General features: G+C 40.9%; 1 protein-coding gene across 3 annotated transcripts in view; it reads right to left on the minus strand.

Moving 5' to 3' along the window:
* Positions 1-7,227: 7,227 nt before the first annotated feature.
* Positions 7,228-15,500, minus strand: part of TMEM67 (transmembrane protein 67) — a 58,595-nt gene continuing 50,322 nt past the window's right edge. For all 3 annotated transcript variants that reach the window (XM_089666913.1, XM_089666906.1, XM_089666920.1), the window contains 5 exons: positions 14,727-14,843; positions 14,536-14,640; positions 12,544-12,646; positions 11,390-11,532; positions 7,228-10,287 (listed from right to left, as the gene is read on the minus strand). In XM_089666913.1, the coding sequence (XP_089523039.1) occupies positions 10,207-10,287; positions 11,390-11,532; positions 12,544-12,646; positions 14,536-14,640; positions 14,727-14,843 (549 nt within the window). In that variant the 3' untranslated portion in view covers positions 7,228-10,206. The remainder of the gene's footprint in view (positions 10,288-11,389; positions 11,533-12,543; positions 12,647-14,535; positions 14,641-14,726; positions 14,844-15,500) is intronic.

A 15,500-nucleotide genomic window follows, 5' to 3' on the forward strand; every position in this document is an offset into this window, starting at 1 on the left:
GACACAACACACCACCACCAACACTGACACAGATCAGCGGGCCCAGCGGGCACTAGAAGAGCAGGATGTGGGATCGTGATGATGTCATCCTTCACTGACACATTTCACATGTGATGGATGGCCAGCCGGGTCACACTCACACAGACATGTGACATCAGAGTCAGACATTACCTTTCTCCACAGGCGCAGCTCCAACCTCCACTGATGAATGGGAAGAGAAGGACTTGAACTCCACACAGTGATCAGCAGCTGCCACCAGGCTTGCATTAATGGACTGAGTCTGAGAGGAACACTGGAAGGAGCAGCAGCTCAGCTGCTACACTGGACCCAGACACCTGGCATCTTCCTCTGTCCTCCTTCCTTCTCCCCTCAGCTGAAGGATCATTCATGACAGGGCAGTGTCCCACACAGAGAGAGTGCCGGCCTGTGCTGCACCCAGGAGCCCCTAGGCGGCTGCCTAGTTTGCCTGGTGGAAGGCTGTAGCACCCAGCTGGCTCTATTACCTCCCCATATACAGTAGATGGCTCTGCCTCTCTCACTTGCAGGGAGGTCATCTATTTGGAGTCTCAGTATGCACACTGCACCCCGTGCATCTGCATCTCCCTTGTTGCCATCTTGCACTTAGTGGGAGCCGCTCAGGATATCGGAGCTGTTGGGAGACAAGCTGTCACTTGTAACACAGACTTCTGTGTTTACAAGTGATAGTGGTGAGCAGCAGGTGAGCCAGAGGTGGTACAAGAGAGTAGACGGAATAGGCGCTTGGAGGGAACCACAAGTGCGGAGATCCTAATTTGAGTAAATACAGCAAATAAAAATCACAAACAGTACAGATAAAAGGTGACATATTAGGCATGAAGTCCAAAAATCCAAAGGTCCTAGATAGGGTATGACAGGTGAAGGCAGCTCCCCATAGAGCGAAGCAGTACTCTGCCGGAGATAAAATCGAACAGAAGGGGGCGCCAATTATTATTAACCCTCTACACTCAGATTGGCGCCCCCTTCTGTTCAATTCGAGCCAGAGGTGGTGGAACTGAGTTCCACCAAGTTCCAGCTGAAAAAAAGCCCTGTATGACATAATGTGCAGGAAAAGAGTGCAGAAGATTGGACGGTAGGTAGTATTTGAAGGAGAGGAGTGAGGAGGGTGTAACAGTAGTCAGTATATGCAGAAGAGGAGTGTGGAGTCTATAATGGTGGGTTGTATGTGCTGAAAAGAAATGTGGAGTGTTTGAAGGCCGGCATCCGTGAGCGGATCAGACCGCTAGTCTCAGACTTACTACAACGAGCAGGTATTGCATCACTGCCTGCTTACTGTATGAAGAACTACATTGGGAATGTGACAAGACCAGTGGCCCCTGGTCTTACAAAATAGAAGACAGAGGGAAATAACCCTGTATTTAAAAAAAAAAAATGCATCAGCTATATCTGAGAAACTACAGAGCCTACCTGAAAATGGACTACATATATTAGGAAGGTAGGATCAAAACTAAGTAAAAAAAAGTTTATGCCTGCTTTAACCATTTGATGTACACCTGCCCAGTCATAGCTCATTACTGCAAACAAGGGGGGAAAATTCCTCTTTTTTGGTGGGACTTTAACGGCACAATTTACTTGTTTGATAAATTTCAACAATTCAAAAGAGATTTTTTTCTAAAAACAGTATGCTGTATATACTGTTTTTTATAAAAAATCTCTTTTGAATTGTTGAAATTTATCATACAAGTAAATTGTGCCGTTAAAGTCCCACCAAAAAAGAGGACCTTTTCCCCCCTTGTATATGTTAGGGATGTTGGCACTTTGTGTATTATATCCCTTCCTCTCTCCATTACTGGAAACAGGTTATAGACCAGCTTTCCAGCCTTCCTTTTACTCCTGTTCCATTCACTCCTTAATACATATGTGTGCTAGGACTTCTTGATGAAGAACTATGGCCAGTATACATTAGGACAGTGGTTCTTAACCTTTTTGGAGGTACTGAACCCCACCAGTTTCATATGCGCATTCACCGAACCCTTCTTAATTTGAAAAATAAAATATGATTTTTAAAATTCAAAACATAGGTATATATTTATACATAGGTGCACAAAATGAACAAAACCATTAAGAACAAAGAACAAAACCATTAAAACATGATTTTCACACAAAAACAAAATAATGAATATTTACCGCAAATCAGTGTGACTTCTGCTGTTGTCTTTCAGAGGCCAGTTCAGAAATGCGCGGCATTACCTTGGCAAGTGCCACTCTCATGTCATTTTCGCAACAAAGTCTGTTCCTTTTCTTCGTCTTTATGTCCAGCATCCTCGAAAAGGATTGCTCGCAAAGATATGTTGTAACAAACGGTATGAAAATTCATCCCCCATATAGTAATTCATCCCCCATAGTAATTCATCCCCCATATAGTAATTCATCCCCCATATAGTAATTCATCCCCCATAGTAATTCATCCCTCATAGTAATTCATCCCCCATATAGTAATTCATCCCCCATATAGTAATTCATCCCCCATATAGTAATTCATCCCCCATAGTAATTCATCCCCCCATATAGTAATTCATCCCCCATATAGTAATTCATCCCCCCTATAGTAATTCCTTCCCCATATAGTAATTCATCCCCCATATAGTAATTCATCCCCCATAGTAATTCATCCCCCATATAGTAATTCATCCCCCATATAGTAATACATCCCCCATATAGTAATACATCCCCCATATAGTAATTCATCCCCCATATAATAATTCACCCCCCATATAGTAATTCATCCCCCATAGTAATACAACCCCCATATAGTAATTCATCCCCCATATAGTAATTCATCCCCCATATAGTAATACATCCCCCATATAGTAATACATCCCCTATATAGTAATTCATCCCCCATATAATAATTCATCCTCCATATAGTAATTCATCCCCCATATAGTAATTCATCCCCCATATTAATTCATCCCCCATATTAAGTCCCCAAGTCCCCCCTGTGTCAATTCACTTACCTTTGCTCCACACGTTCCTCTCGCTGTATTACCGCGCCGTTCTGGTCTTCAGGGCGGACTGTGAGAGGAGCCTAGCTCCTCTCACGTTCGTCACGCTGCCCCGCCTACACACATCCTGACAGCCAATCACTGGCTATCAGGATGTGAGTGGCAGCGAGACTGGCCAATCATTGCATTTGAGTCCCTGCCGCCCGAGAGGAGGGAGGGGAGCGGGCGCCCGGCACACAAGAGCCGCGGCTTGCCGACCACTGGGCTAAGCGATGTTGCGTGACCACCTGCAGCCAATGATGGACAAGCGGGGCATGTCATCACAAATCATATGAGTCGGGTGTGGGTCACCTCCGCCGAACCCCCGAGACTGACTCACCGAACCCCTGGGCTTCGATCGAACCCAGGTTAAGAACCACTGCATTAGGATATTTTTGAAAGAAACCTTATTCTTGGCACATAAACATATTGCATTTAAGGGAATGCAGGCCCCTTCCCTTTCAGTCACTCAGTGGATTATTGCTTTCAACCAAATCCTCCCTTATGAAAAAGTTCTATATGAACACAGAGGGTGCCCTCGTAAATACCACAAAGTCTGGGATGTGTGGTGTAGTTCAACCATACTATAATGGTCAATGGAAGATGACCTTATGTTTTCATTGAGATCTGTCTGAAGGAGGTTCTTATCCCACTCTTTTCAGATATTATTCTAGAATTCTCGACTATTGTATAGTCACACACAGAAGGAGACAGTGTTTGATATGGTTTGTTTGTCTATTGATGCATTGTTATTTCCTCCTTTGCTTTGAATCACTGTACCCTGCTCATTGAACGTCTCATGCAATAAACAGTGTTTAAAAAATCCATGATGTGTTATTTGGCTTCCTTCTAGATTTTTTTTTTCTAAAAGGTATTTAAAAGTATTGGGCTTGGGCTTTGGAGCATTTCATCAGCTGTAGCACAGAAGTAATGGAAACAGCTAAAGTGAGATTATGCTGCCATCTGCTGTTGGGAGAACACAATTGACTAACTAAAATCACTAGAGGTAATGTGTATAGCTGGTTACCTAAAACCATTTGCAGGGGTTATCCACAATTTTACACACCTTTCCTCAGATCTACTCATTTGTTCTGTATGGACATCTCATTTTAAAAGGATAAGTTCACCTTTATACAAAAAATAATAACTGCACATTTTTTTGGTAAAAAAAATGTGCATTTATTATTTTTTGTTGCAGGAGCCTGAAGCATTGCACCTGCAATCAGCAGATTGCTGGTGCCATGCAGATCTCCTGCTGACCTGTCAGTATATTTGCTTGCCTGTACAGGATGCACTGACAGGAAGACTCAATGAATGACCAGGACGCTCCACAGCAGCATGGAGGTTCATTGAGAACTACAAGCTGACACCTGCTCAGGCTGTCAGGACTTGTAGTTTCTCATTCAGAGAACACAGCGAATGAGTGACTCGGGTGGGCTGGAGAAATCCCACATGGCCACGTTTTTTTTTTAAATCTGACAGCTAGCAAGGGTGGAGAAGATCCCCCACTAGCTATCAAAGTGGGGGCCGGTCTGATCATAACATGTTACACTCTGAATATGCGTGTAACATGTTATGAAAGGTGAACTTATCCTTTAAAGTGTTACTAAACCCACAACAGTAAAATTAGTCTGCACAGTACATGCAGTAAAGCATGCTTGGTATACTCACTGTGAAACCTAATGGGTTAGTTCTCTGCATTGTGTAAAAAGGCTGTTGATCCTGTCTTCTCGGATCCTCCCCTTCTTCCAGTGCCCCCCTTTTATCTCCTGATAAGACATATCGTGTGGAGTCACTCTGCACATGCTCAGTTTGGTGTGTATTACTATAGAGGGTTTTTTTTTTCTTGGGAGAGTGCATGTGATCAGCACAGGGCCAATCAGCGCTGTCTAGACAGAGTTCAGAGGTTCTCCTAGAGTAAAATGAAAACTCCTCCTACAAGCTTTAACCAGTGCTCTGCTGGACACTGATAGAAGTCACAAGACTGCACTAACTGCTGATAAGAAAAGGTATTTAGCAGTTTCTATCTACTAAAATAATTACATTTCCATGTTGTGTGTACTGTGGGAGACCACATAGAGTGAATGCAGAGTCCTGGGTTTAGTAACACTTTAAGGCACCAAAAAACTTATTATGTATGTACAAGTTGTGTAGTCTTTTTGGTAGCGCGCCTCTCTATATTGTGTAACCACACAATGTGCTGTGTTGCAATGTGGCTGCCACACACATCCGTTAGCAGGGTGGGGTGACATGTCATTGACTATGAATGTTAACGCAACATCATAAGTGATTTATTGGCTTTTACCATTGAGAGAAGGCATTTGATTTTATCAGTGATTCACCAATTGCTATGGACGACCTGATGTGCTTGCACCTCATTGCACACATTCCACACCCTGCAAATGAGAATAAATTCTAAAATATTCATCTGTTTACTTTCTGTTTATAGGCTTCCTAAATGTGAAATCTGGAGAATGTGCCTTGATTTCCTCCTCTTTTTAAAATACATTATTTCTTAATCACAAACTAACGCACACACATACATGGATCCATTAATCATGCAAACACCAATCAAAGCTAAAGCCTCGTACACACGATGGAAAAGATCAGATGAAAAATACCACTTTCTGAGCGATCTTCCAATGATCTGATTGTTAGTACACAGCTTTTGAGAGCTCATCACAACAGTTCATGTCAAATTATCTGAAAGCACAAACAAGAATGCAGGAGCACTACTGGAGCATAGCATTGACACTTACAGGAAGTGCCTGAACAAGGACCTTCATGCCAGGATCGCCAGATATTATTTTAATGAAAGCTGCAGATTTAAAATACTGAAAATGCCTTTTCAAATGACATTAACATGTTAAAGTGTCTATGAGAGAATAGCAGTTGGATTAACATACATGGTTGTTTGTTTTTTCACTCTGTAAACCACCACAAAGTAAATCTTAGTTGTCTATTTAACTGGTATAATGAGATAGGAGACATGATACAAGAGATGGTCAGACTGCAGACATGCTACAGGAGATGGTCAGAGATGGCAGACATGCTACAGGAGATGGTCAGAAATGGCAGAGATGCTACAAAAGATGGTCAGAGACTGCAGACATGCGACAGGAAATGGTTCGACACTACAGACATGATACAAGAGATGGTCAGAGACTGCAGATATGTGGCAAGAGATGGTCAGAGACTGCAGACATGATACAAGAGATTTCAGACACTGCAGACATGTTACAAGAGATTTAAGGTGGTTGAAGACATGCTACAAGGGATGGAAAGAGACTGCAGACATGTTATAGGAGATAGTCAGAGACTGCAGGCATGCTTCAAAAGATGGTCAGTGTCTGCTGACATGATATAAGAGATGGAAAGGAACTGCAGACATGATATAGAAGATAGTCCGAGACTGCACACATGATACTAGAGATGGTCAGAGACTGCATGCTACAAGAGAAGGTCAGAGACTGCAGACATGCCACAAGAGAAAGTCAGAGACTGCAGGCATGCTACAAGAGAAGGTCAGAGACTGCAGGCATGCTACAAGAGAAGGTCAGAGACTGCAGGCATGCTATACGAGAAGCCCAGAGACTGCAGATATATTACAAATGATGATCAGAGACTGTAGACATGCTACATGAGCTGGACAGAGATGGCAGACATGCTACAAGAGATGGTCAGAGACTGCAGACATGCTACAGGAGATAGCCAGAGATCATACACGACCAAATATACTTTAGGAGTTGTTGGAAAGTGGAGACATGTTTTAGGAGACAGATTTCTACAAATCAAAGCTTTTATAGCCATTTACAAAATTATTGCCTCCATATTTGTGTTCCCTACAGCCCCTTAAAAATGATGTGTGCCACATCTGAAATTTCATTCAACAATATCCTTTATAAAAACATAAAGGGATGGGCAAAACAACTAAAACCAAGCATGTGTGAAAGAAATAAACCAACTTCACTGGTTTGAGCAAGTACCTAAGTAAGGAAAACACAGGCTACTGTTTGCAGGAGCCCTGAAGACCATCAGTTGCGCACCAGGGCTCTTACAGAACATTTGGCCAAGTATACAATAATTATTTTGTTTGCTGCAGGTAATACAAGACTGTAATTGAATATAGTGTACCAATAAACAATCCCCAGTCTCTGCTAGGTTCCTGTAAACTTTGTCTAAATGAAAAAAAAAGCCAAGTACACCATTTTGTTTTTGTCCTTTTTTTATTGTAAAATCTTTCAATAAAAAATAAGTTAAAAAAAACAAAAACACAAAAATACTTACAAATACAAACATTTAAAGTACTAAAATAATATGATAAAAGGCTAAAGTAGCACTTACTAATTTGTATTTTCTCGGGGTCTTTTAAAAAAATGAACAGAAAATAGGGAACAAAAGTGGATCTGAATCAGATCATAAGAAATTTCAGGTTATATGTTCCCGGGTTTAAGCACCTTCTAAATGCACTAGAGAGAGGCCAAGTGACAAGAGCCTGTTGTCCAATCCAGAAACAGTGGGAATCCATGTAGAAGAATTCATATAAAACTCATAGTACATTAATCTGAGTGACTTTCTCCTAGGCAACGCTCCCCCTCCAGAACTGAGCCTCCCCACTCTACTGATGAGCTCCTTGGGCTCTCTCCTTAATTGGGCACTTTCTTTGAATAAACTGCAAAGGCACAAGATGTCTGCTTGAGAAACTCAATAAAAAGCCTGCATGTCTGAAAAAGGGGAGCATGCTGCCAAAAGAAGGCTGTCAAAGATTATTCTGCCTTCATAGTGGGTATGTGTGTGCGGGGGGGGGGTCTACATTAAAGTAAGCTGGTCACACCCTTGAGCAAATCAAGTTGAACATAAGTTGCAAAAATTATAAGTAAAGGCAGGTATTTTTTTTCCTAGAAAATAGGTACAAGAACTCAACCACGACCTCCAAAACCCCCCTCTCCTACACACACCCTCCAAACCACATTAAATAATGAGTGTGGTCATATTTCATTAACAGTAGGAGGGTCTTTAAGGGCCATTAAATAAATACCAGGAGTGCATTACGTACAGAGTGCAGAGTTTGGGGGGAAGGAGGGTTACACGGAGAGTGGAGAGTTCAAGGGTGCACTACATGCAGAGTTCAGGGGTGTGCTGTATACAGAGTGCAGAGTTCAGTGATGTGCTACACACAGAGTTCAGTCGTCTTTTACAGCTGCTTACCTCAGCATCCCCCACCCACATCTCACTTTCACCCCTCTTGAGCTCTGACCTCTGCATGCAACCCCCCCCCCCTCCACTGCCCTGCTCCTTAAAAGCTCCTCCATCTTCCACGTGTTTTACTTTTGTTGCTGTATTAAGCTGAAGCACCCAGAAGGGTCTAGAACCTCCCCGCACACTATAGGTGGCTCTGCCTCTCTCGCTTGCAGGAAAAACTTCTAGTGGGAGTGTCGGCATCCGCACTTCACCCTGGGTATCAACATCTCTCTTGTCCCCATCCTGCACTCAGTGGGAGCCACTCACAAGATCAGATCTGTGGGAGCCGTTGGGAGACAAGCTCTCACATGTAAACACAGAAGCCAGACTTTTGTGTTTACAAGTGATAGTGGTGAGCAGGGGGCCTGAGCCAGAGGTGGTGTAGCTAAGTTCCACTAAGTTCCAGCAGAAAAAAAGCTCTGAGTACAGGTTACCTTGAGTGAAAACTGCCTATTAAAACAAACAACAAATCTAGAACTATAGGAAGTTGCAGTTATAGGTTATATTTTTTACTTTTTTGCTGTTATTGATCAAATTTGACCTGATTCCCACTTCAACTCCTTCTTATGAGTACTTTAATGTGACAGATAGTCTTACTTGACCAATAAAAAGGCTCAGAATGAAGGGGCTGAACTGTTACAGAAAAATAAAGATTTCTTATCTACCTGTGGTTTCCACTGATAGTAACTTTTACCTGTGCATTTTTTTAAATTATATACAGTATACAATCTTCATTGTCCAGGTGTGTAACTGATTTACTTTAATTAAAGCTCAGAATGAAGACATTATCTACTTTTTCAAAGTAATTCTTTAAAAATCTTATTTGTTCTGATATTAAAGTTTCAGAATACTGAAAGGTAAAGTGTTTCTCCTTAAAAACAAACTCCAGAACAAAAAAAAACTATATTAATGTCAGAACTATTTAGATCTGTAAATGTGATTGTAGTAATTCTGTGTAAATTTCTGAAACTGGGACAGCTGTCAGTACAAGTCTGGTGTGATCTGCTACACCAGACATCCAGAACAATTTGGTGTCTTTGTTCATCTTGCATTATAGAGACACTGGGGTTTATTTACTAAAGGAGTGCAAAATCAGGCTCACTTCTGCATAGAAACCAATCAGCTTCGAACCTCAACTTGTTTAATTAGGCTTTGGTAATAAAACCTGGAAGCTAATTGGTTTCTATGTAGATGTGTGCCTGATTTTGCATTCTCCAGCTTTAGTAAATAAACAACACTGTCATTTTTCACATTCATAGCAAAGTGGCATTGTCTTTGGATAGCTCATTCCCACAGCAAGGCATACTCACTAGTCCATGCTCCCTTGTCAGCTCCCAGCTACAGAAAGTCCATTCTGCGTAAGCTTTGATATTGGAGTTTATTTAAGCGGATGATGTCGGCGCATCCCAACATGACCATGTTGAGGTCTTTCAACTAACTGCACAGACTTGAAAAAGGAGTTAATTCCATTTTCTCCAGAAACCCCCTTAGAATACAGCAATGGAGCAGGTAGGCAGCAATGATTGAATTGTTAGGTGGGCTATCAGGAGACACTGTCAAACTTCCTTGAATGATAAAAGCAGAAGTGTGCCTTTGAGGTCACGAAGTGCCGTTGGGAGCCATGATGTGTCTGTGTCCACCTCCACCACTAAAATTCTTAACATATTGAGGAAAGGATTACATACAATATCTCTTATTTAGAGGCAAAGGGGTCTTACAATGTTTTTTTTTTTTAAATCTATATAGAAAAGGAGGCGGTTTCTCTGAAAAGAGCACTGTGGTTATATTATGTAGTAGTTTACATGTAAACATTATTTTGCTGAATTTAGCTTTAAGTAAATACTGAACAAATTTAAAACTATAGAAAAATATATATCCTACAGTACAAAATGTAACATTTACAAAATGGTCAAAACACATCACCAGATCGTACACAACTGCATTCTCATATCAGAAATCTTTCATCTATTAGAGTTTTGGACGCCAGGTTCTTCTGTCCTGCAGCCCCACGGATGTGACGGAAACACTAACGAACAAAAACATTCTCATGGTCAATAGGAAAGCAAAGTAGTTTCAAATAAAAGAGTTCTATTTTTCTATAAATATGACCTGTGAAGATATGCATCCCAGTTTTTGAATTTAGGAAGGTGACTAATCTGCAAATTAGCTCTCCTAAATCAGGTACTAGAGATAATTTGTTTCCTGTTCCCAGGCTGGGATTCAAGTTTCATCATCCTGTATTTGTGGCCATGACATGTTGAGCACAAGACCCACAAACACAGAGAACCTACACTATATTGTCAAAGGTTTGTGGAAACCTGACTATACTAAAGGTGTAGTGTGTGCCACCTACCTAAATGGCCAAAAATATGTTGCCACCCTTTCAAAATTATTGCATTCAGGTGTTCCCAGTGAGGTTACTGTTAAAATTACAACATGAAAATACATTTCAGATAATTTCAACCTTGTGGCAACAGTTTGATAAAGGTCCCTTTCTGCTCCATCCTGACTGTACCCCTGTACACAAAGACAGCTCTATAAAGACATGGTTTGATGAGTTTGTTGTGAAATAAATGCAAGTGGCCTGCACTCAGCCTTGACCTTAACTCTACCAAACACCTTTGGGATGAATTGTAAGGCTGATTGTGAGCCAGATCTTCTCGTACAAACATATAAGTGCTGAGTGAGCACAAATTCCCACAGGTGCACTGCAAAATCTCATGGAAAGCCTTCCCAGAAAAGTGAAGGCTGCGATAGTGTTATAGCCACAAAAGGGGTGACAGCTCCATATCAATGTCCATTATTTTGGGATGAGATTAAAAAAATCTCATATTGGTGAAATGTTCAGGCCTCCACAAACTTTTGACCATTTGGTGAATTTTTTGTAAATTCTTCAACATGACTGTTCATGACTATTAAAATCACAAGAAACAGTTTTTCTGAAATTCCATTTGGATTTTGTTTTGTGGTCAATTTAAAGACAAGCAGTGCTTAGAAGAGAATTTTTGTTAGTGGAATTACACAGATATACAATACATAGGCTGTGCAGTCTGACAATGGCAGGTTGTGCTTACTCTATATGTGAAAATACAATATAATAAATTGCATACCGACATAGAATGACTTACCTCTTGCTGCAGGTATGTGATGACTGCAGCCAGAACAAAGTTTTGTGACATGATATCAACAATGCAGAAAAACAGAGTATCAAAGATGATTAGTGTTGATTCATGACCGTAGAAGAGAACATCACTGAAGGAATGATTTTCATCTGTGGAGATAGAAAACATTCTTTTTCAGTTAGAGAAAGAAAACGTATATACAAACATGGAAACAGTTTTATGCTGTTTAAGAGAAACTCTGCCTGTACTTAAAATGGCTCAATGACTTTTTTTGACTGCAGGAAGGGAAATCAAAATTGAATATTAAAGTATGATAATTGTTTTATTTAAAATAGATATGACCTGTGTGTTCCATATTCCCATTCTTTAATAGATCCAAAAGAGAACACTTGGCTTTCTGGATCCATAAAAATAGAGATTATTTGTTTGAATCAGGATGTTTCCAGCAATTGTGTTACAAAGTTCAGTTAGAGAAGGAAGCATATTGGCTGCAGCTGCTGAGAGCAGTGTTTGAGTATGACAGTGGGCAAAGCAAACTATCAAGCTCATACATGGCATAGACTCACAGCTAGTATGAATCAAGTCCTCTGGGGGTGAGAGGGTACAGTACTACATAGGCTTTGTCTATGCAAGCTATAAATGATGCAGCTTTCTTTCCTGCAACCATGGGTTGCCGGAAAGAAAATTGCTCAATTCTCCCATCAACAGAGTCAGTGTTGATGGGGGAATTCCTCCCACAGCGCTATAGTGTTCTGCTGGTTGGGAGTCTATAGCCGCCGGCAGTAATCGCATGCAAAAAGTCCAACAACTTGGGTGTACTGAAGCTGATCAATGGATCGACATCAGTATAGCCATCTTGCCCATAGACATATCAAATCTTGGCTAATCCCTGCTGAACTGGCTGAGATTGGATCCATCTATGACTGACTTAAATGCAGAAAGTGGTTATCAAAACACTATATCATTAAAGTCAAAAAAAATTATTCATAGCTGCAAAAGGAGGATGAGGCGAACACCCCTATGGGGTAAAGGAAAAGGAGAAAAGCATCACCCATCCTATTACTTTGCACTATTCTAGTGTGATGAATTGTTGAAAACATGGACAAATCTGTTTCCTAAGGGATGTTAAATAAGAGTTGTGTAAATGAAAGATACAATACCATTATAGAAGATACTTCTGTCCATTGGCTCCATGAACTCCATGCTGAGCACTCGCTCCAAAAGCAGTTTGTCTTTCACAAAGTAATCCATGTCTTTGAAGGACTGCAACAAGAGCAAATGAACATTCTACAGGTTCCATCATAACATGCACAGTAGGGTAACTACAGTAGCTTCTAAACACATTTGTTTAGAGTGAAAATGTATAACTATTCCCTCCTTTTTATTTATTAGCTATCGTCTCAATTTACAGCAATGGGTAAAGATTTTTTTAACTTCCTTTTTCCAATTCCATTATTTGTCATTTGTGTCATGGAACCAAATTCCAGGGTAAAGCTCCTTCGGCTGCTCATGCATGTGATCAAGAAAACTGTCCCTGAGCAGCTGTATTATGGGAAAACAGTTCTGATGCCGCTTGCTGGATGGTTTTAGCTGCATCGTCAAGTGTGTTTTCCTGTCACAGGTGGCCCTAGCTTGGCTTTGGCACACTTCCAGTACTAACTCTATATACATGGCTTGGATTGGTTTGGCTTGTGTTGCATTTCCTGAATGCCTCTAGAAAAACATAGAAGACTGACAGCAGAAAAAGACAAAATGGTCCATCAGGTCTGATATTTTAGCTTTTTGTCTGAAGTGGACATGTCAAGCATGTTAAAATTCACTTACTGTTGGATTAGTTAATTACCTCTGCTGGAACTCTATTCACTACTCTTTCAGTAATATAACACTTTATAAGGTTTCCCTTTGATTTTTCTCCTGCAAGTCTTAAGCCATGCTCCCTTGTACTTGTTCTTGGATTGATTATGGAAATTTGATTAGAATTGATGTTTTCTATTTACTTTGTCCTCGTGTACAATGGTAGAGGAACAGCAAATAATGGGACTTGAAATACTCTTCCAATGGTCAAATATGCATGTGACACGCTTGTTAAAAAATGTTCCAACACTTTATGCCAATGAATTAAAAGTACATAATTTCCATTAAAAAGTATTAATGAAAATGGAATGTAGGTGCTACCAATTGTCTTCCATATACAGTGATGGAGGGACTGTAGCATAGAGTCCTTTAGAGATCTGAAGTGTTTTTGTCCTCATGTACAAAAAACCCTGCTATTCTACCTTTCCTGACTCTGGCCATGCTTTCGGTAGCTTGTGTCAAGATATATCCAATGGGGAAAACCATTGGATATATCTTGACACAAGCTACTGAAAGCATGGCCAGAGTCAGGAAAGGTAGATGAGCAGGGTTTTTGGTACATGAGGACAAGGGTGCACTTCTATTCAGGGATCTCTGGTGTTTACTAGATACTACAGTTTACATAGACTTGATTTTAAAAATTGCACTTCAAGAGTTTAATGTGACAGGTGAATTCTGGGTGAAATATAAGGGAATCCGGGTTAAACGAAAAAGTTAAAGTTTTGTTACTTATCGATATGCCATGGAATATAACATTGATATTTCTATAGTAAATTGTAGCAATGTTTTTATTGGAGTTTCATTTAAAGTTTGCACTAGAACAATGTGCTCTTTAGTTACACCTTTAACATTGAGGCTACACTCACATATTTGTGGGTGTGGGAGTGAGTGTAAATTGCATGCATTCCTGCAGCCGTGCAAAAAACACAGTGCTGTATAGAAAACACGTAAGGGTACCAATAGCTCTTAAGGGTACCCCCACACACTGAAAAACGCGGTGCGGTTTCTTGCACATGGAAGTTGCATGGTGCAAAAGCACCATGTGATTTCCATGCAGCCGCATTTTAAAAAAGGTGCAGGGACCTTTTCCCTGCAGGAAATGCGGGCACAGAACCCCATTCAAATAAATGGGCTGCAGTGCTCATGTGGCATGGAGAGCCCCATAGATGTGAACTGGGCTTTAAAGTGACAGTACATATAAACTGCCCTGACATGCATAATGAACACATACAGTACACTCGTAGCACATAAAGTTGGAAAACTGGTTTCAAAAATAATCATCCAGACAGGATACATACATGGTCAATGAAGGCACTGAGGAATTTATTCATGGTGTGATAAGCCTTTGTGCTCTGTTCAGATGCAGTTGGCGAATTCTGAAGAAAGCGCGAAGGTCCATGATTCTGAAAATAATACAGAGTATCTTTTAGGCTCTGTGTACACCGTATTGGGACATTTGCAAAACACTGATAACTTGGATCATTTTTACCTTTGTTAAGTTGCTGTGTATCCGGTCAAACTGGGTTCGGAGTCTGCCAGATATAGAGATCTGAAAAGTCTGAATATCGGAGTTTGGTTGTAGCCCTCTCTGACTACACATGTTCTCCTAAAAATAAGGAGCCAGCACTGAAATTCACATTTATACCAATATATACAGATAAGGTTAGGAAACACAAAAATCATTATGCTTATAAAGCTTCTAATACTTCAGACTGTCTTCTAGAAGAGACAACTACTCTTAATGTTTTACCTTCAACTGTTCCTTGAGCAGCTGCTGCCAACACTGGGAACTGAATTCCTGAGTCATTTGTATATAATGTAGGAGCTGCTTACAATGACAAGAGGCAGATTTACCCCTGAACCTATCTGAAGCACTCTCTGGGGTATATGTACTGCTGGCTGAGAACTAGTGTCCCTTGGCCTGTTCTCCTCTCTTCACTCAGAAATTACAACGCATATTTAGGTACCTATTATTGCTATTTTGTACTTGGGACTATGCTTTTAACCTCTGCTGTGCTTTTAACCTTTTAGTACAAACTGATGTTTTTTAAATTGTACACCTAGCTATTGCTTTGGATAGTAACAACTTAAGCTGGTCATAGATAAGCTGGCACGGCACTGCCCCCCACCACACCCAAGGCCCTGCCTACCGTAACCCCCCCATCACTGCACTCCTTCAGCCCTACTACCACTGAGGAAGTCAGCAGAGTCTTCTCAGAAGCCCGCCTCACTACCTGCCCCCTGTCCCCACCCTATCCCCTCT

Source organism: Staurois parvus, unplaced genomic scaffold (genome assembly GCF_062004578.1).
Source record: "Staurois parvus isolate SC_StPar_1 unplaced genomic scaffold, SC_StPar_1.0 ptg000052l, whole genome shotgun sequence".
NCBI classification, from domain to species: Eukaryota; Metazoa; Chordata; class Amphibia; order Anura; family Ranidae; genus Staurois; species Staurois parvus.